The sequence below is a fragment of the Loxodonta africana genome, chromosome 7 (assembly GCF_030014295.1).
Source record: "Loxodonta africana isolate mLoxAfr1 chromosome 7, mLoxAfr1.hap2, whole genome shotgun sequence".
In the NCBI taxonomy this organism is placed as follows: domain Eukaryota; kingdom Metazoa; phylum Chordata; class Mammalia; order Proboscidea; family Elephantidae; genus Loxodonta; species Loxodonta africana.
Window position 1 is genome coordinate 24,066,175 of NC_087348.1, and position 23,153 is coordinate 24,089,327.

General features: G+C 36.3%; 1 protein-coding gene and 1 pseudogene across 1 annotated transcript; both read left to right on the forward strand.

Moving 5' to 3' along the window:
• Nucleotides 1–4,276: 4,276 nt before the first annotated feature.
• Nucleotides 4,277–6,013, forward strand: LOC135231647 (olfactory receptor 8J2-like). Its single transcript, XM_064288064.1, has one exon. It carries the CDS (start codon nt 4,689–4,691, stop codon nt 5,394–5,396), a length of 708 nt encoding a protein of 235 aa, XP_064144134.1. The 5' UTR covers nt 4,277–4,688; the 3' UTR covers nt 5,397–6,013.
• Nucleotides 6,014–12,394: 6,381 nt separating this feature from the next.
• LOC100661404 (olfactory receptor 8J2-like) lies at nt 12,395–14,063 on the forward strand (annotated as a pseudogene).
• Nucleotides 14,064–23,153: the final 9,090 nt, after the last annotated feature.

Consider the following 23,153-nt stretch of genomic DNA (forward strand, 5'->3'; position numbering starts at 1 on the left):
AACCTAGAAGAAATGGATGAATTCCTGGAAAAACACTACCTACCTAAACTAACACATTCAGAAGTAGAACAACTAAATAGACCCATAACAAAAAAAGAGATTGAAACGGTAATCAAAAAACTTCCAACAAAAAAAAAGTCCTGGCCCGGACGGCTTCACTGCAGAGTTCTACCAAATTTTCAGAGAAGAGTTAACACCACTACTACTAAAGGTATTCCAAAGCATAGAAAATGACGGAATACTACCCAACTCATTCTATGAAGCCACCATCTCCCTGATACCAAAACCAGGTAAAGACATTACAAAAAAAGAAAATTATAGACCTATATCCCTCATGAACATTGATGCAAAAATCCTCAACAAAATTCTAGCCAATAGAATCCAACGAAACATCAAAAAAATAATTCACCCTGATCAAGTGGGATTTATACCAGGTATGCAAGGCTGGTTTAATATCAGAAAAACCATTAATGTAATCCATCACATAAATACAACAAAAGACAAAAACCACATGATCTTATCAATTGATGCAGAAAAGGCATTTGACAAAGTCCAACACCCATTCATGATAAAAACTCTTACCAAAATAGGAATTGAAGGAAAATTCCTCAACATAATAAAGGGCATCTATGCAAAGCCAACAGCCAATATCACTCTAAATGGAGAGAACCTGAAAGCATTTCCCTTGAGAACGGGAACCAGACAAGGATGCCCTTTATCACCACTCTTATTCAACATCGTGTTGGAAGTCTTAGCCAGGGCAATCAGGCTAGACAAAGAAATAAAAGGTATCCGGATTGGCAAGGAAGAAGTAAAGTTATCACTATTTGCAGATGACGTGATTATATACACAGAAAACCCTAAGGAATCCTCCAGAAAACTACTGAAACTAATAGAAGAGTTTGGCAGAGTCTCAGGTTATAAAATAAACATACAAAAATCACTTGGATTCCTCTACATCAACAAAAAGAACACCGAAGAGGAAATAACCAAATCAATACCATTCACAGTAGCCCCCAAGAAGATAAGATACTTAGGAATAAATCTTACCAAGGATGTAAAAGACCTATACAAAGAAAACTACAAAGCTCTACTACAAGAAATTCAAAAGGACATACTTAAGTGGAAAAACATACCTTGCTCATGGATAGGAAGACTTAACATAGTAAAAATGTCTATTCTACCAAAAGCCATCTATACATTTAACGCACTTCCGATCCAAATTCCAATGTCATATTTTAAGGGGATAGAGAAACAAATCACCAATTTCATATGGAAGGGAAAGAAGCCCCGGATAAGCAAAGCACTACTGAAAAAGAAGAAGAAAGTGGGAGGCCTCACCTTACCTGACTTCAGAACCTATTTTACAGCCACAGTAGTCAAAACAGCCTGGTATTGGTACAACAACAGACACATAGACCAATGGAACAGAATTGAGAACCCAGACATAGATCCATCCGTATATGAGCAGCTGATATTTGACAAAGGACCAGTGTCAATTAATTGGGGAAAAGATAGCCTTTTTAACAAATGGTGCTGGCATAACTGGATATCCATTTGCAAAAAAATGAAACAGGACCCATACCTCACACCATGCACAAAAACTAACTCCAAGTGGATCAAAGACCTAAACATAAAGACTAAAACGATAAAGATCATGGAAGAAAAAATTGGGACAACCCTAGGAGCCCTAATACAAGGTATAAACAGAATACAAAACATTACCAAAAATGATGAAGAGAAACCCGATAACTGGGAGCTCCTAAAAATCAAACACCTATGCTCATCTAAAGACTTCACCAAAAGAGTAAAAAGACCACCTACAGATTGGGAAAGAATTTTCAGCTATGACATCTCCGACCAGCGCCTGATCTCTAAAATCTACATGATTCTGTCAAAACTCAACCACAAAAAGACAAACAACCCAATCAAGAAGTGGGCAAAGGATATGAACACACATTTCTCTAAAGAAGATATTCAGGCAGCCAACAGATACATGAGAAAATGCTCTCGATCATTAGCCATTAGAGAAATGCAAATTAAAACTACGATGAGATTCCATCTCACACCAGCAAGGCTGGCATTAATCCAAAAAACACAAAATAATAAATGTTGGAGAGGCTGCGGAGAGATTGGAACTCTCATACACTGCTGGTGGGAATGTAAAATGGTACAACCACTTTGGAAATCTATCTGGTGTTAACTCAAACAGTTAGAAATAGAACTACCATACAAGCCAGAAATCCCACTCCTAGGAATATACCCTAGAGATACAAGAGCCTTCATACAAACAGATATATGCACACCCATGTTTATTGCAGCTCTGTTTACAATAGCAAAAAGTTGGAAGCAACCAAGGTGTCCATCAACGGATGAATGGTTAAATAAATTGTGGTATATTCACACAATGGAATACTACGCATCGATAAAGAACAGTGACGAATCTCTGAAACATTTCATAACATGGAGGAACCTGGAAGGCATTATGCTGAGCGAAATTAGTCAGAGGCAAAAGGACAAATATTGTATAAGACCACTATTATAAGATCTTGAGAAATAGTAAACCTGAGAAGAACACATACTTTTGTGGTTACGAGGGGGGGAGGGAGGGAGGGTGGGAGAGGGTTTTTTTATTGATTAATCAGTAGATAAGAACTGCTTTAGGTGAAGGGAAAGACAACACTCAATACATGGAAGGTCAGCTCAATTGGACTGGACCAAAAGCAAAGAAGTTTCCGGGATAAAATGAATGCTTCAAAGGTCAGCGGAGCAAGGGCGGGGGTCTGGGGAGCATGGTTTGCGGGGACTTCTAAGTCAATTGGCAAAATAATTCTATTATGAAATCATTCTGCATCCCACTTTGAAATGTGGCGTCTGGGGTCTTAAATGCTAACAAGCAGCCATCTAAGATGCAGCAATTGGTCTCAACCCACCTGGAGCAAAGGAAAATGAAGAACACCAAGCCCACATGACAACTAAGAGCCCAAGAGACAGAAAGGGCCACATGAACCAGAGACCTACATCATCCTGAGACCAGAAGAACTAGTTGGTGCCCGGCCACAATCGATGACTGCCCTGACAGGGAGCACAGCAGAGGACCCCTGAGGGAGCAGGAGATCAGTGGGATGCAGACCCCAAATTCTCATAAGAAGACCAAACTTAATGGTCTGACTGAGACTGGAGGAATCCCGGCGGCCATGCTCCCCAGACCTTCAGTTGACACAGGACAGGAACCATCCCCGAAGACAACTCATCAGAAATGAAAGGGACTGGTCAGCGGGTGGGAGAGAGATGCTGATGAAGAGTGAGCTAATTATATCAGGTGGACACTTGAGATTGTGTTGGCAACTCTTGTCTGGAGGGGGGATGGGAGGATAGAGAGAGAGGGAAGCCGGCAAAATTGTCAAGAAAGGAGAGACTGAAAGGGCTGACTCAAGACGGGGAGAGCAAGTGGGAGTAGGGAGTGAGATGTATGTAAACTTATATGTGACAGACTGATTGGATTTGTAAACGTTCACTTGAAGCTTAATAAAAGTTATTATAAAAAAAAAAAAAAAATTGTTAAGGAAAAAGCCACAGTTCTGGATGAGTTTCCCACAGAGACACTGAAATATATAAAATACATAAGGATGATGAAGCAGCCTGGGCTGGAGAGGAGGCCTGTGGCAGTTAAGCAGAAGGATAGCTGGAGGCCACTCTGGCTAATCAACTCCAACTCGGTAAAGGCAGTTCTCTTATTCTCACTTGAAAACAGTGGGAAAGAAAATATATACATCTCACTCAATATCACTGGAAAAATATTCATGCATGTATATTATGATATATATATCATATATATACTTATATATGATATTTTGTTGTTATTAAGTGTCATTGATTTGGTTCAGAATCATAGAAACCCTACGTACAACATATATATGTATATGCATATATATATATAATTCAAAAATTTTACTTCTATGTACAATATAGAAAACCCTGGTTGTGTAGTGGTTAAGAGCTACCGCTGCTAACCAAAAGGTCGACACTTTGAATTCACCTGGCGCTCCTTGGAAACCATATGAGTCGGTTCTACTCTGCCCTATAGGGGTCCTATGAGTTGGAATCGAAATGAAGGCAACGAGTTTTTTTTTTTTTTTCATTTTATGCACGTTGTATATATATATATAAAAAATTCAATATTTAAACTATATCTAACAGTAAATAAACAGTTTACAAAATAATTTTAAAAACCAACCTTAGTTGTTTTCTGATGAGTTTTTTTTTTTTGAAATTTCTGAAAATGTAGGAGAGAAAAAATTAAGATCTGAAACTCGTAAGTGCGAACAAAACTAAACAGATTTTAAATGAAAATTTAACAAGGAATAATCCTCTAAAAGCAAAATTAATTTTACATTTTATTAATCTCTTTTCATTTTCTCTATTTAAGGAAACAAACAGTGCAATAAATGGCTCCAGGAAATCTCACAAAGGTGAATGAGTTCATTCTCATGGGAATCACAGGCCTTCCTGAGCTCCAGATCCCCCTTTTCTTTGTCTTCCTGGTGATCTATGGGCTGACTGTGGTAGGGAACCTGGGCACCATCATCCTCACCAGTGTGGACTCAAGACTTCAAACCCCCATGTAGTTTTTCCTTCAACACTTGGCTATCACTAACCTTGGCAATTCTACCACCATTGCCCCTAAAATGTTGCTCAACTTCTTGGCTAAGGAGAAAACCATTTCATACCACTTTTGTGCAGCTCAACTAGGAGGATTCTTAGTTTTCATGGTGGCTGAAGTTTTCATACTGGCGGCAATGGCCTATGACCGCTATGTGGCCATTTGCAACCTCCTGCTCTACATGGTGGTCGTATCTTGGCAGGTCTGCCTTCTGCTAATATCCCTCATATACCTCTACAGTCTGACCATAGCACTGACTGTCTCTGCCTGTGTGTTCTCTGTATCATATTGTTCTTCTAATGTAATCAACCATTTTTACTGTGATAACGTCCCTTTGCTAGCATTGTCCTGTTCTGATACTTACATTCCAGAAACAGCTGTGTTTACATTTTCGGGTACCAATCTGTTTTTCTCCATGATCGTTGTTCTAATATCCTACTTCTACATTGTCCTCACCATTTTGAGGATACAATCCTCAGAAGGGAGACAAAAAGCTTTTTCCACCTGTGCTTCTCACATGATGGCGGTCACTGTGTTCTATGGGACCCTCCTTTTCATGTATTTGCAACCAAGGACCAATCACTCACTAGATACTGATAAAATGGCCTCAGTCTTTTACACCCTCGTGATACCAATGCTGAATCCCCTCATATACAGCCTAAGGAACAAGGATGTGAAGGATGCACTGAAGAGATTCCTGAATAACCCATGCCAATCACTCAAACTAATATAAATTATAACTACAACTATCTTCTTTTAAGAACCTTAATTTGCTCCTGACAAAACTGCTAAGTGAAGAGGCATTTTAAGTAGTTAAAAAACAAACAATAAAAAAAACTATTAATTACGATGGGAAAAATACTAATGCATTTTTTTTCCAATTCAAAGTACCAATCTTCCTAGTTGGAAAAATGCTTCAATTATACAATGAAAACAAACTTACATAAGTAATAAACAACAAATTGAAAATAAATAAATACATATTATAAATAAATTACAACTTGTTAAAAGGTTTGTGTCTTATTCTCTGGAAATATGGTATCTGCTGTTGTTAGATGCCATCAAGTCCATTCCTACTCATAGTGACATTATGTACAACAGAAGGAAACACTGCCTGGTCCTGAGCCATCCTCATGATCATTGTTTTGCTTTAGCCCATTGTTGCAGCCACTGTGTCAATCCATCTCCTTGAGGGTCTTTGACATAGGCACTGTATTTGTTTGCAAATGAGAAGAAAAAGCTACAAACAAAAGGTGTCTAAGTACCGCAAATTGTTTTCAATAACCTACAATTTGGAGAATGGGACCCACCCAGTGGTACCAGGAAAGAAAAGACCTTGCACTTTTCTTCCTTTAAAATTGGAGCCAAGAAAGCGCTGTGGAGAATCTCTACCCTGGAACACCTGGGATCCTGATGAACCGAAATTGACTTGCCGGCAACTGACAACAACATAGTCTCTAAACAAGGAAGAGAAAGCCTGCTAATCGGTGGTGGAGGCATATGAGAATCATTGCTTGAAAGGTGATAGAAAGTCGGATTATTCTCCTTGATACACTTACCTTTTGTCCAAGGACTAAACATTTTATTACAATTTTACTTTTTCTTTTCTTTTTTATACCATATTCTCCACTAATAACCTTTTGCACCATATTCTCCATCTATGACATGTTTTGTGAACTCATTGTTGTCTTACGCTTAAGATAAATTCATAACACATGAAAGTACATGTAGGGGAAAATAAAACTAAGCCGAAGAGCACTTTGAAATGGGACACGTGACATAGCAGACTGAAATAAACATAAAAGCATTTTATGTTTTTCCTCCTCTCTTGTAGACATGTGCACAAAGGAATGAAAATTATGTTGAGCTAATCATGATATGGAAACCCTGGTGGTGTAATGGTTAAGTGCTATGGCTGCTAACCAAAGGTCAACAGTTATAATCCGCGAGGCGCTCCTTGGAAACTCTATGGGGCAGTTCTACTCTGTCCTATAGGGTTGCTATGAGTCGGAATCGACTTGACGGCACTGGGTTTGGTAATCATGATATATAATTAAATGCTTCCACGTGTTATTCTCATACTAAAATCTGTTGTGTAGAGTGTATTACCTTTAATGTGAAACCATCAACGTTAAACATTACTTGTTTTACATTTTTATTTAGTGTAGTGAAATTGTTATTAGACCAAAAATGTCATTTCTTAAAAGTTGTAATTCACAAGAAACATACCACTAAAAAGAAAAAAAGAATATAAATAGTTATGTGAGTTATTGCTGTGTATGTACAATGCTACTAACATGCAATGGCGTGAGGGAGAGTGGGTGTGGCATGTGATGTAAGGACAGTGTCTGGAAATAAAGTCACGACATTTTTAGGAAGTTCAGACATGAGCCACAACCAGGAACTCTGAGACTCACATAAATGAATCAATTTCTAACTTTGGTCATAAATGATCACAAGAGCCGAAGGCAGGGAAGATAAAATATGTGATGGGCATTTCTGATCTCAAAAGAAAAAATCATCTATAATTTAATCCCATTAGTCTTTAAACTCTTCATGTTAACGGCTAATGTGTTCCTTTGTTTTTACTTTATTCAGGGTGTATTTGGCTTCAGCAGCTTACAATTACAGAAGCATGTTTCCCATTAGAAAACTATTTTCTTTGGGTATGGCTAGATGTAGAGAATTGGAACAAAAGACTAAACTCACATTACAACATTTCCAATGCTATTTAAATGAATGAATAAATGAAAAACCAGTTGTCTTAGAGTGGTTTCCATTCATTGCACCCCTATGTACTTCAGGGTAGAACTTCCCCAGAAGGTTTTCAGTGATCTTTCATAAGTAGATCACCAAGCCTTTTTTTCTAAGTCACCTCTGGGTGGATTCAAACCACCAAACTTTCAGTTAGCAGTCAAGGACTTAACAATATACAGCACCCGGGGACACTATCCAATGCAATACGTTGGAATATATGTACAGTTTGGTTCATTGCTAAATGAATAAAGGTCAAAAATGAGAAGTTTAGTGTTTTTTACCTTTTAATTTGGTTCACATCTATGTATTTCCTAAAATGAATCATGCTGTTTTTTATATTCCTTTCATATTGCTGTAACAAATTACCTCAAATTTAATGTCTAAAAATAACACGAATGTATTATCTCAGTTTTGACAGTAAGAATACCATAATGAGTCTAATTGCACTAAAAGCAAGGTGTTAGCTAATTGTATGCCTTCTGGGTGTCCTCGAGGAGAATGATTTCTTTTTCACTTTTAATTTTTTTTTTTTTTTTTTAGAGGCTGCAAATATTCCTTGGACAGTGGCCCCTTCCAGTTATCAATTCTATCACTCTCACTTCTGCTTCCATCACCTTCTCGGGTTTTTCTACATTCCTTTTGTCTTCTGAGAACTCTTGTGATTACTTATGGCCCATCTAAACAGTCCTTGAACATGTTATATTAGTAAAGTCCATTTTGTCGTGTAAGTAATACATTCACAGTTTCTGAGAAATAGGATTTGGATATCTTTGAGCATTCATGAACTGTCTTCTAGATCACATTGGAGTATTTTGTGAAATTAGACAATGTAAAATCTCACAACTGTCTCATTTACCTGAGCTCAATAAAATATTCCAACCAAAATATACACAGTATATACCTGTTTTACGTTACTTAGCTTTGGTTTGTCCTATACAAACTATACACAGAAACCTCTTTGAATTAATGATGAACAGAAAAATATTTGGCTCAAAGATTGCAGAAAGTGTGTACCCAGATAAACACACACTCACATATCATTTGTTACACTTCTATTGAGAAATTCTGAATCAAGTCAGTTAACCAGCTAGACATATCTGTCAAGCACATATTTTAAATGAAGTAAGATATGAAAAACAGTTTATCTCTCAACTTCGGTCTTCTATGCTAGAAGTTCACCCGATTGGGCATTAACACCTCCAAACGTCCAGGTTATGCTTATCTGTGCACTGAGGTACTGCCATGGCATCTTGTACCTGAGCAGCCATAGCAAATGCAGGGAGGGGTCAGGTGAGACAGGAGATACATGGAAGTCAAGAAGCAAGTCACCATCTGGGCAAAGGTGTGAAACTTAGGAAAAGCTTTGAACAGCTGCTACAGAAACCTGTCTTGGTTATCTAGTACTGCTATAACAGAAATACCACAAGTGGATACCTCTAACAAAGAAAAATTTATTCTCTCACTGTCTAGTAGGTTACAAGTCCAAATTCAGGGCATCGGCTCCAGAGGAAGGAAGGATTTCTCTCTCTGTTGGCTCTGGACGAAGATTCTTGTCCTCAGTCTTCCCCTGGTTGAGTAGTTTTTCTTCATATGAACCCAGGGTCTAAAAGACATGCACTACTCTTGGTACTTCTTTCTTGGTGGTATGAGGTCCCCAACTCTGCTTGCTTCCCTTTCCTTATAGTGGCTTCTGTTCCTAGTTAAAAGGGTTTCTTAAGAGTGACGCTTTTGAGAGTTACTCGACTCAATGGCACTGGGGCTACTCTCTATTGGTCCAGCAAGATGGACTTTTTAAAGGAATATGAATATTGTTCTACATTTTTCTTCCATTCTACAAGGAATCTTCTGCTGTGTCCTTCGTCAGAACAATTGGTTGCTAGTTGGGCACCATTTAGTTCTTCTGGTCTCGGGCTAGAAGAGGCCATGTTTCCTCTGTGCTATTCGTCCTGTGGACTAGTTTATTATTTGAATCTTTGGTTTCCATCATTCTCTTTCACTCCAGACAGTAGAGAGCAATAGTTGTATCTTAGATGGCAACTCTCAAGCTTTTAAGACCCCAGGAGTGCATGCCTTTTAAATGACATATTTATTAACCTTTTTAGAAAAGCTACTTATGTAGGGAAGGGGATTAAAATGGAAATGGGCATGAGGTCTGTTGATGGTTATGGGATATAGAATTAGAGTAGAAATAAATCTGAAAAGTACTGTGGAAAGCCATTCAGACAAACACACAATGACGGCATGCTGTGAATCTGATGCTGTGATCCCACACACAAATTAGCCTAGAATTCTCTCACTTCACCACACTAACTTCAAGGGAGGCTGAGAAATAGTCTAGCCAAGTGGCCAGGAAGAAAAGAAAAACAGATTTGGTAATCACCCAGCCAGTCTCTTTTATAGGGTATGTTTCAGTTTTGTCTGATTTCAATGACTATTATATCAACATTATCCAAAAATTATCACTATTGTAAACACTGAAATATTAAAACTACATAGGTTATTACAATCTCTGAAGCCCTGGTGGCACAGTGGTTAAGAACTTCTCTGCTAATCAAAAGGTCAGCAGTTGAAATATGACAACTATTCCTTGGAATCCCTGTAGGGTGGTTCTACCCTGTCCTGTGGGGTTGCTCTGATCAGAATCCACACCTTGGCAATGGGAGTTGGTTTTATATAGATATGTATATATACATATCAAACTATATATATATATATATACATACATATGTATATATGTATATGGGAGCCCTGGTGGTAAAATGGTTAAGAGTTCAGGCTGCTAACCAGGCATGTTGAAACACATTTTGTTCGGAATAAACCCATGAATGCATCAACTGGAACCCTAGTAGGAATACTTTTTGACTTACCCTTGTATACACATTTCACTGGTTTTGCCTCTCTAGAGAACACAGTCTAAGACAACAGGATTCCGACTCTCCTAGTTTTAAACCAGCCTTTTCTTGATAATGTTTAGTAAAACTGTCCCTAAAATCATCAACATTTTCATCTTAATAAGCTAAAATTAGCTGGATGGAAACTGGTATTAGATTTTAGGAATGCCAAAACTAAGAAGGAAGAGTTGTATCCTACACTAAAGTAGTGACTATCTTAGAGAATGAGATACAACTTATCAAGGTTGCTTTGTCAAAGTTAAAACAACATTAAAGATTGATTACAGCATGGGAACAAAATTCTCATGTTTAATTTCACATTTTAGGATGTGCATTTCATTTATTCATTCATTCCATCAGTCAGTAAGTTGGTTAACAAATACCTTTTGGGCATATACTTTTTCCTGCATATTATTCTAGAATCTGGTAATAAAAAGACAAAATAATTTTTATATTCCTCTGTTCTAAAGGTTATAGTCTAGAAAATGCCCCAGGAAAAGTAAGAAATAATTGTAACAGCGTTCAATTGCAGTATTTATTCATTATTTGAAAGAAGATTGTAGGTTAGTGTGAAAAAATACATTTTTTACTCAAATTAGTTGGATATAAAAATTGGAAATGATACCAGATATGATTTACACTTTAATGATTTGAATAAAAAGTTGATATTCAGCCTTTTTACAAACTTCATGTTTTGAATTTGGTGTATATCATCTGGTTCTTACAACGAATACACCAGTGCTTGACATTGGAAAAGAGGTTTTGTGTTACGTTCTACCCTCAATACTCACATTAAAATTGTCCATTGGGTTGAATTCGTGTTTGCCAACTCTTGGATTTTCTTCATCCATAACCCAGGAGCACTGGCCAGAGAATCGAAGGATATATATACATATATATATGTGTGTGTCTGTGTGTGTGTGTGAGTGTGCGTGTGTCTGTGTGTGCACGCATGCGTGTGACAGAATTACTGCATGTGTTTCTTTTTCAATGTAATAATTTAAACAAGTCCCTAGGCTATCTCCCCAGGCTGAAATCTTGAGTGGTGCTTTGCTTAATGAGCATTCAATTTGTCTTTCTTTCCCTGGGGAAACAGACCTTTATCTGGGAATTCTAGTCCTCATGTTCAGGGACTGGGGCCTAGAAACAAACATATATTATTGTGAAGGTCTTCAGGAACTTCAGACCTTTGTAAAACTTTCTAGCATGCTTTAGGGGGTAAACTTGGGAGAGGATCTCAGCAGATCTTTATGCACAGGTAGGCTAAACCAAATGTTTTACCTACTACTAAAGCTAGATGGGAAACCCTGATGGTGTAGAGGTTAAGTGCTACAGCTGCTAACCGAATGGTCTGCAGTTTGAATTGGCCAGGCCTGCCTTGGGAACTCTATGGGCAGGTCCACTCTGTCCTATAGGGTAGATATGAGTCAAAATTGATGTCAACAGGTTTGATTTTGGTTTTTTTATCTCTAGATGTGAGGGCCAAGTATATCGAAAGCTCTATCAATTCAAATCAAACTCAGATCTGCAATGGTTTCTTCTCTGTCTGTTTTCCAAGTGACTGCAATCCTTGCCCAGTAATTGCTAAGTGGAAGTGACAGTCCTGTAATGACTTAAGTAAACATCTTAATAAATTAATAACTGTCTTAATGGCTACTGATAAATGAGACTGAGCATTGTTAAAGGAGATGTGAAAAAATATATAAAAAAATCTGTGATCAGTGTTGATTATCTAAGAGAATGGAGATTTAGCATATTGCTTTTTTACATATGATGAAATTGATATTTTTAGGGAAGGAAATATTTACCAGATAATCTTAATCCAGGTAGAGTTACTAGAAAAACATCAGCTGTAATGAGTTATGACAATGTCATGTAGCATTTGGAGCACAAAAATAGAAAGATACTTACACCTTATCTTCTACCAATGAGATTAACGATAAACTGAGAATTTCACATTTTCTCTGTGCAGGTGTTAATGTTCAGGAATTTCTTGAGCATTTTTGAAATCCTAATTATTTATACCCTATGTTAGCCACATTTTTATACTTCTATTATTAGCTGTTAGGTGTATAAAGAATGAAAGTAATTATGTGCCCTAATTTCTTCCATTGTGGATGAAAGCCAGGACGATATGAAGATATGGTAAAGGAAAAAATAATAAACTTGATTCTATTCACAATCTAAAGCATTGAATATGATGCTAATTGACAACACAGTGATAATTTTTGAAATTAAATACATGTATATGCATATATATACGTCAAAGCCAATATTTAAACTATGTTTAACAGTGAAAAGATACTTCAGGCAAACAGTTCAAAGAACCAACCTCAGTCCTCAGTTGTTCTCTGGTGACTTTGTATTTCTGAAATTTGTGAAAAAGCAGGGAGAAAAACTACTAAGATCTGACACTCCTAAGTGTTTATGAACAAAAGTAAAGTGATTTTAAATAAAACTTTGACAAGGAATAACCTTCTAAGAGCAAAATTTATTTTACCTTCTATTAATCTCTTTCCAGTCTTCACATTTACAGACAAAAGCAACACAATAAATGGCTCCAGGAAATCTCACATGGGTTACTGAGTTCATTCTCATGACAGTCACAGACTGTCTGGAGCTCCAGGTCCCCCTTTTCTTTGTCTTCCTAGTGATCTATGGGTTGACCGTGGCAGGGAACCTGTGCATCATCACCCTCACCAGTGTTGACTCCCGACTTCATAACCCCATGTACTTTTTCCTCCGTCACTTGGCTATTATGAATCTCGATAATTCTACTGTCATTGTCCTTAAAATGCCAGTCAACTTCTTCTTTAAGAAGAAAACTATCTCTTACTACTGTTGAGCAGCTCAACTTGGTGGATTTTTGGTTTTTATTGTGGCAGAGGTTTTCACACTGGCCACAATGGCCTATGACCGCTATGTGGCCATTTGTAACCCCCTTCTCTACATGGTGGTGGTATCTCGGCAAATCAGGCTCCTGCTAGTATCTCTCGTATACCTCTACAGCCTGACCAAAGCACTGACTGTCTCTGCCTGTGTGTTCTCTGTATCATACTGTTCTTCCAATGTAATCAACAATTTTTACTGTGATAGTGTCCCTTTGTTAGCCTTGTCCTGTTCTGATACTTACATTCCAGAAATAGCAGTGTTTACCTTTTCAGGGATCAATTTGTTTTTCTCCATGATCATTGTTCTAATATCCTGCATTAACATTATCCTTGCCATTTTGAGGATACAGTCCTCAAAGGGGAGACAAAAAACTTTTTCCACCTGTTCTTCTCACGTGATGGTGGTCACTGTATTCTGTGGGACTCTACTTTTCATGTATTTGCAACCAAGGTCCAGATACTGATAAAACGGACTCAGTCTTTTACACCTTAGTGATACCAATGGTGAATCCCCTCATTAACCGTCTAAGGAACAAAGATGTGAAGGATGCACTGAAGACATCCCTGAATAACCCATGCCAATCGCTCAAACTAATGTAAATCTATAACTATAACTATCTTCTATTAAGAATCTCATTTTGCTCCTGAAAAATCTGCTGTTAAGTGAAGAGGCATTAAATAGCTAAGAAGAAAAAATCTATTACTTTCAATGGGAAAATTATTGATGAATTTTTATCCCAATTAAAAACACCCACTATTCCTAGGTAGAAAAATATTTCGATTATAAAATGAAAACAAACTTATATTTGTAATAAACAACATTCTGAAAGTAAGTAAATATGCATTATAAATAGAATGCAAGTTATTAAATGGTTTGTTTTATGTACTCTCTAAATAAGGTATCTAGGTGATCCAAACAGTTTACGCTAACTTTGGTAGAACAAACCCACCCTATGGCACCAAGGAAGAAATGTCCTGTTGATGTTTTTTCTTTTGTATTTCAGCCATGGCCAGCCTGTACACATGGGGTTTTCAAGAGTTAGAATAAACTTGAACTCAAATAACAATAACATCATAGCCTATAAACTAGGATGGGAAAGTCTGAAGTGGGTGGTGGAGATATATGAAAATCATTCCTTCTAAGATGATAGAAAGTTAGATCATTCTTCTTGGTACACCCACTTTTTGTCCAAGGACTAGACATTTTATTACAATTTTACTTTTTCTTTTTTTGTACCATATTCTCCGTTCATAACCTTTTGTACCATTTTCTCCATCTATCACCTTTTTTCTTTAATCAGTTTTTGTTTTGCACTTAAAATAAATTTATAACCCCAAAAAGTAAACATACAGGGGGAAATAAACACTAAGCCTAGAGTGCTTTGAAAGAAGACATGTGTCACCGCAGACTGAAATAAACATAAAAGAATTCTACATTTTTCCTCCTCTCTCAACACACATACACACAAAAAAATGCATGTTCAGCTTATCATGACATAAAATTAAAAGTTTTCCATAGGATATTCTCATACTAAATACTATTGTATAGAGTTTATTATCTTTGTAATAAACCATAATATTAGACATAACTCATTTTATTTAGTGTGTTTCTGGTTAAAAATATTATCAGACCAAAAAAGTCATCTCTTAAAAGGTAACAATTCTCAAGAAACAGTTAACAAAAAAATAATAATAATACTCATAGGAGTTATATCTATATATGTACAGTGCTACTAAGATGTGAAGGAGTGAGGCAGACTGGGTAAGACATGAGAGGTAAAGACATTGTTAGGAAATAAAGTTATGAAATTTTCAGGAAGATCAGACATAATCTAAAATGAGGAACTGTGAGACTCACATAAGTGAATCAGTTTCCAAGTTGGACATAAATAAGTAGAATAGCTGAAGGTGTAACCTGACCCTAAGAATGCCAGTAAGTTTCCATCAGTCCTTAAACTAGCCGAAGTCAGGTTTGGCCCACCCCTGCATGCCCAAAAGGCCAGATGTGACCATTAAGTGAACTCAACAGAGGATGTGGTAACAACTGGAATGAATGAGAAGGAAAATCATCACATGGACATTTTTCCGAAGTGAGAGGTCTAACAAGAGCCATGTCACCTTCTATTTCCTGACTGCCTTCTAGTATTTTCCCTCCCCAGTACACCTGTGTGGCAGACATTCTGCTGCCCAAATCACATATAAGCCCTGCTTCCGCATAGCTTAGGGAGTCACATCTGAAGAGTTTCCTCCCAGCTCCTTCATCTGTGGATTATAATGAAGTTATTTTCTCTTTCTCAAAGACCGGTGTCCAGATTATTGGCAAATCTGAGTGCACTGGACAAGGATTGACCTTCCGGGGTTCACAACAAAGTGACAAAAATCAATATATTTGACAGGTATTTCAGGCCTCAAGAGACAAAATCAGCTATAATCTGATCCCTACAGTCTTTAAGATTTTTATGTTATTTGCTTTTGTGTATGTTTTTATTTTATTATAGGTGTGTTTGGCCTCACCAGGTTGCAATTAGAGACTTTTGTTTCCCAGTAGAAAACTATTCCTTTGGGTCTGGCTAGAATAATACCACTGCAGCAAAGGGGGAAACTCACATTACAATATTTTCAATGCAAATAAAAATAAATGAATGAATAACTAACTAAATAAACAATCAAAGCAGTTGTCCTCAAGTGAATTCTGACTCAATGTGATCCCAGAGGTGTCAAAGTAGATTTTCCTCATAGGGTTTTCAATGGTCTCTCAGAAGTAGAGTCCTAAGTCTTTCCAAGTGATTAACCATTTATACCACCCAGGGTCTCTTTCCAGTGTAATACACTGGAATATGCTATGAAGTTTTGTTCAATGCTAAATATTTTGTTAAATTAATTAAGGTCAAAATGAGAACTGTAGTGTTTTCTACCTTTAAATTTGGTTTACACATACACATTTTCTAAAAATAATTATGTTGTCTCTTATATTAGTTTCCTATTCTTTAACAGATTACCACACATTTAATGGCCAGAAACAAAGCAAATGCGTTATCTCACTGTTATGGCAATCAGAAGTCCAAAATGAGTCTCACTGTATTTAAAGTAAAAAAAGCGTCAGCTAAATGTATTCCTTCTGGGTACCCTAGAGGGGAATGTTTCCTGCCCTTGTCAGCCTCTAGATTCTGCAAATATTCCTTGGTTACCAGCCCCTTACAGTCATCTATTGTATCATTCTCACCTCTGATTCCATCTCCTTCTTGGATTCTCCTGAATGCGTTTTTGCCTTCTAATAACTCTTGTGATTACATTGGGGCACCTGAACAATCCTTGAACACATTATATCAGAAAAGTGCCTTTTGCCCTGTACGTAATCTATTCACAGTTTCTGGAAATTAGGAATGGACATCTTTGGGTGTTCATGATATGGTCTTCCACATCTCATTTGGAATATTTTGTGAACTTCGACAATGTGAAATCTTACACCTTTCTCATTTGTTGGAGATCAATGCAATAGTCCCATTAAAGTGTACACAATATATACCTGTTATACATTATTTAGCTACGAAATTTGTTCAACACAAAGTACACAGAGACGTCTTTGGATTAAGTATGAATGAAAATATACTTGGCTCAAAGTTTGCAGAAAGTGTGTACCCAGATAAACGTACATGCACATATCATTTGTTAAAATTCTATTTTGAAATTCTGAATCAAGTCAATTAACTAGCTAGGCATCTCTGTCAAGCACACATTTTAAATGAAGAAAGATACGAAGAATAATTTGTCTCTGAACTCCGGTATTCTGTGCTCACAGTTCACCCTACTGGGCAATAATACCTCCAAACTTACAGGTAATGCCTATCTCTGTACCAAGGTGGTGCCTTGTACCTGAGCAGCCATAGCAACACTGTGGAGGGGATCGGGGAGGCAGGAGATACATGGCAGTCATGAAGCAAGCCACCATCTGGGCAAAGGTGTGAAAGTTAGGAAAGGCTACAAAAGCTTCAAATAGCTGCCACAACAGCCCACAGTCTGTTGGACAGGCTAGAGCTCCCACTCAATTCTAACAGGGCAGGGCTGTCCTGGTCAGACAGCATGGTCAGTGTGTAAGTCTTGGGTGGAACACACACTGAATTCCTCCAAGAGCCTGAGAATAAGAAAAGTCAACAAACTTTCCCAGATTCAGAACAATAGTAAAGGGCATTACAGAAACTTACACCTTAAATCCGTCTCATTAAAACCCTGTGTTATGTTCACTAATGATTCTTTGAGAAATTAATTTTGTTTTGAAGGACTATGATCATGTATCTTGTTATTTTCCATACATCCCCGTTCTCTCTGGTTTAGGACTTTTCTGCTGCATCAATAACTAAAAAAGAGGGAGAGAGCAGTAAACATGATTCAGCATTTTTTTAATTCAAACACAAAATCAAGGAATTGGAAGGCCTCATAATTTCTATCTAGCACATAATAGAGGTGTTCTTGTCCATTAAAGTTTAGATAAGCTTGAGGAACCTCATTTCAGACATCTGCATATTCAGAGGCAACAGAGAAACTGCATTAGTGTGGAGAGCAGGCTGGATGAAACCAAATGTAGAAGTAAACAACATGTGAAGAAAGGAGATGAAGAAGATGATGCAACCTAGAGAAGAAAAATGACCTAATGAACAGAAGACACTGAGACCAACTAAGTCATAAACAAGGACGTACCAATACCAACCAAATGGGCTCAAAGAGCTCCAACGTGTAAAAAGAAGGGCCACTAAGACTCAACTTTGCTAGTAGTCATAACCAGAGCCAACTTGGTCATACGTTGCAGACTGGGAAGCAGTGGGCTCTAGCACCTCCACCGGGCTTACTCCCAAGCCCTAGAGACATTGCCTATCTCAGTCACATATTGAGGACTAGGGTCCAGGATGTCAGGATACAGTGGGCTGAGACAGGTGGCCCGGGCTTACTCTCGACCTTCCTCCTAGTCTAAAACACATTTCTTGCTGCTCTGCTAATCTCGGTCATACATTAAGTGTTGAGACTCAGTGAACTAGGAAGCAGTGGGCTGCAGCAGCTGGCCAGGGTTTACTCTTAGTTCACTCCTGACCCAATACACAGTGTTTTGGCCATAGATTGAGGGCTAAGGGATAATAAGCCCTTGCGCTCAAGAGACGTGATAGAGATCCATGAGAGATTCTCGAGGATTGAGGCCAATTTGACAACCAAGCCATCCTGACCAAGCCACGATGACAGCGTGGTCAAGAGTTAGCCTGGACCAGAAAACAACAACGCTCAAGCACTGCCTTCACTTGCCATAAGCTGGCTCGATTCCTTCTCCTTTCCCCTGGTGAATTGAGGTTTCTGGTGTCCAGGGTAGCCAAGAATCTGTGTGCCTATAATATGAATAAGTAATAAAGACATTGTGGAAAGACACAATCATTTGTAGTAGTCATTGCGACCCTGCCTCACAACAATTAACAATTTCTTAACAAGTTATTCTAATCATAAAAGTAGTTTGAGCAAAATAATCAAATTCTTAATGATTAAAAATAACACACATTCTAAGACATATTTTTCAAAGATCTAATAGAATTTTGTACTGAATAATAATGGTTATTAATGTTTACACATTCATAGATGTTATCATTTCAAGACCTGGACTCATGTGATTATGTATGCAAATTAAAACCCTTATGAATTAAATAAACAAGATAGTTTGATGCTATGACTGAGATGTTTAAAATATTACTTCTTGGTCACTAAATAATCAATACAGCTACAAACAGACAGTTCTTTCTTGCTGTGGACTTTTCTATTGTAATCATTTTGCTCATTGTTTGTTCCCCTCTCATGATTATTCAACATTATATTATGTCCTTTTCTCTGTATAGCTTGTATATTTCTGTGTTTCTTATCATTTGAATGATTTGACTTTTAATAAACTCAAACTCTATGCCTTATTTACTTCAAACACATTTTAATTTCAGTAACGTAGACATATCATGAATATGGATACCTATAAGCCATTGTGCTATATTCTGGAATTGATATATCACAGTTTCATTTCTTATATTTTACTATACATATTATTTTTTTACAATATAAAATGGGCTATATTGCCAGTATGAGGACGCTGGGTCTCAGAGAAGCTAAGCGCTAATCCAGTGTCAGAGCTATGATATAAGATTGTGTATTTTTTTTTGATAATACCTTAACATTTATTTTCTAAAATTAAAGCATATTTTTCCCTAAGGTATGATTTTAAATCAGACTCCAAAGAACTTCATTCAGTCAAGAAATGTCAAGATTTGGTATACTATTCAAGAACAACTTACTTTCTTATCATTGAGTAAATCATTATGTTGCTATTTTGAACCAGAAGATAATTGGGGAATATTCCCCTCTGTTCTTCTCCTATGGGTTTCATTAACACTCAAGCAAGTGGATATAAAAGATCTAAATAAAACATTTTCCTGGTGTAGCTAAATGTGCAGATGCTATTTTACAGGTAAGAGAATACAACAGATCATTTGCAGAATTTCTAGGAGATAGAACCTAGAATATTCAGGTAGAATATGCTGTGAAGCCCCCAGTATTGAAAACTCTATTTCTTCCCTATTGCATTGGTGGTTATTATATATCCATCAAAATTTGATTTATTCAGATTTCTACCCAATAATTTAAAACCATACTTCCTAGAAAAGAACAGAGAATATATGAAATATGTACTTAGATACTTAGAAAGATAAATAAGAGACTCCAAATTGAATGCATGCTTTAGTTTCCTGATGGAAGAAAAAAGACCATTTCAAAAAAGAACAATGGGAAGAAAGGTCTAAATTTAATATGTCAATCGAAAGCAAGAATATTTGAACTATTCAACTGCCTGTAGGCTTATATTTCGATATAAACAGTGAGGGAAAAATAAATATTTGATGTTTATTTTGCTAGCTAATAAATCCAGAAGTCAGATCAGATAATTACTTCATTCATAATATTTCTCTGGTATTGATGACCCTGAAAGATACCCAAACACTGCAAGAATGGCGTTTGGTTTTATTTATCACGGGGGGAAGGGGCAATTGCAGAATTAAGACACAGTGTAATAGGACGCAGTATAAAACCAAACCAAAGCCATTGCCAATGAGTAGACTCAAACTCATGGCTACCCTATAGGACAGAGCAGAATTGCCCAACAGGGTTTCCAAAGAGTGGCTGGTGGATTTGAACTGCTGACCTTTGGGTTAGCAGCCAAGGTCTTTAACCACTTCCCCAACAGGGTTCCAAGAGGCAGTATAGAAGAATGGAAAGTACATACACTTTGGGATCATGGAGAGCTGGGATTGAATCTTGGTCCTGGTAGTGATTAGTTGTGAGGATTGCTATAAACACACTCTACAGTAATGCGCAGAAAATTCCATTCTCATACAAAGTGCTCAAGAAATGATAGCTGTTATTATTTCTCTCCTTTGCATTATAAGTTTTTCAATGTTGGGCCCAAGATATCTAGAGTTATCTTTTTCTCTTAAAATGGTATTTATGGAAGTGACTTTGCATTAATTTCTTAAAATCTAGCCTATTAAATTCTTCAATAATCATAATCACTTTCTCCTTAAGACTTTGACTCCTTTCCAAATGTGCTAACATACTTAGTCATGCTCACCCTAACTTTTCTTTTGACATACAGCAGAAAAGCTGGTCTCTTGAAGTTTAACTCAAGACCTTAACCTTTTCTTTGTTTTTACCATTTTCTTTATAGAAAGCTAAACTAAGCCCACTGTAATGTGACAAATCTAGTTGTTGTAATCTGGGTGACTTTTATTCTTACCACTGGATCACACAAGTCACAAAATTCCTACCCTCTAAAGAATAAGCTTATTTCATATTTATGAAACTTTACTAATAAAAATTGTACCTTTTTTCTGATATGAAAAGGCAGAAGAACATGACTAAATCTACCTTTAGAGCACTTTTTAATCATAATATGATTCATTTGGTTTCATCCTGACAAAATAATGTTTGAGTGCATATTGATATTACAAGTACTTAAATTTCTGGGTACTTATATTTTTCAGTGTTTTTATTAAAATGGGAATCTTCTGACCCAAATTTAATTTTTGAAATGAATACATCTGATGGCAAAATTTCAATTTTATTTATCTGTTTCATTTATAACCCAAAATTGAAATATTTAAAGGAAATTGATGTGCGTGTGTGTGTTTGTGTGTGTGTGTATACACATGCAAATTGTGTCTGAATAGCTTGGTCATTAAACTTTTTTGCCAATTTAAAGAGGAGTAAACTTTAGAGGGAAAATCTAACGTCACACAAAGTTTCTAATCACAGAACTGAACGATGAGCATGAATTTTCAGATTTTAAATCCTATGATGTTTACCTTGTACCATTGTGAATTCAGGTACAGTGTTGAACTGATGTCAAGAGTTGTATAGAAACCACATTTTTCCTTAGACTCCTGATAATATCTTTAAAAATGTAATGAATTCATTTCATTCATCATTCATCAATGTTTGTATTTGATTTCTATTGAATATTTTTATCTTATTTACATAAATACTGTTGTCTCAATATCCCTTTCTTAATACCCATGTTCACCTCTTGCCCCTCCCATGACATTTCTCAAACTAAGGAATCTGTTTAGGAATTTCTAGTTTAGTGAAACAGCTTTTCAATAAAATGATATGTTTATAAACATTTTATGGTGCTATAGTCTTTCAAAAATATTAAGATAATTAAGCGGCTTATGACTTCTAGTCTGATTTGCATTGTTTTTATTTCTAGTAAAGATAATTCAATCTAAAATGTATTCTTTTCCTAAGGAAATATTTTCTGTAAATACTGACAATTTTTCTAGATAATTCTGACACTATTTTTTTGAGGATACTATAGATAGTTGGATTTGTTCTCCTTTAATCACTCGAATCTAAATAGTTCTATCTCTTATTGAGAGATCCTTATCAAAGTGCTAAAACTGGAGTTTGACTTAGATTATTAATATAAATAGTTTACAGATTATTATTTGTAGCAGATCATGTACCCACAAGACTGATTCAAAATTCCTAATCAGTAAATACAGTAATTTAAGATGAAGCATGGAGAGAATATGGAAAAATAAAAATTGCAATAAAATAGTTTTATAATATATGTCCTCCAACCAGGTAACTCTTTGACTTCTTATTTGTTTGGCCATGGGGTCATTTAGGAAATAGTTAATTTATCCTTTCTACAATTCACCACTTTCTTTCTTTTTAATCTTAAATATTGTCTTATAGCTACATGAATGATTTTTTAAAATATTTTTATGAACTACTTTAATACCTAGATAATAGTTATGTAGCTGACTTAGCTGTTATTTCACTGAATCCACAATCAACACATAAACAATAATAAAAACTTGAAAGAAATTTTCTCATAAGAAATACTTTGAAAAATCATGAATGCCATGATTGCTTTTCTCTTTTTATTTTCATTTTTTAATCTTTCCAATAATTTCTTACATTTTCATCAGAAACACTTGAGGAAGTAGAAAAAAGTACAAAAAAAATAGATTGTCAAAAATAGAAATAGTCAAATATGTAGCCAAAAAAGGAAAACACAATATATTGAATTTAAGATACTTGAATGAAACATAAACTGTCACACACTTTTTTTCATTCGGTCATAGTGAATTTTTCTGCAAAAAGCACCTTGACAAAGTCTGTTCTGCAAAACCCAAGAATGACTAATGAAAGTGGAGAATGTTCAGAGAGTAGCTCATTAAATATTTCAACACCATCTAGTGCTACTCTACAGTACCCACTCGATTCAAAACATTTCATATTTTCTGTTATTTTAAAGATTAAATTTCATCATTTTTCTCTTTCAATGTTTATCCCAATCATGGGAGATAAACATTAATATCCTCATTTTACAGGTGAGAAAATTGTAGCAAATAATTTTACACAATTGCTGAAAGA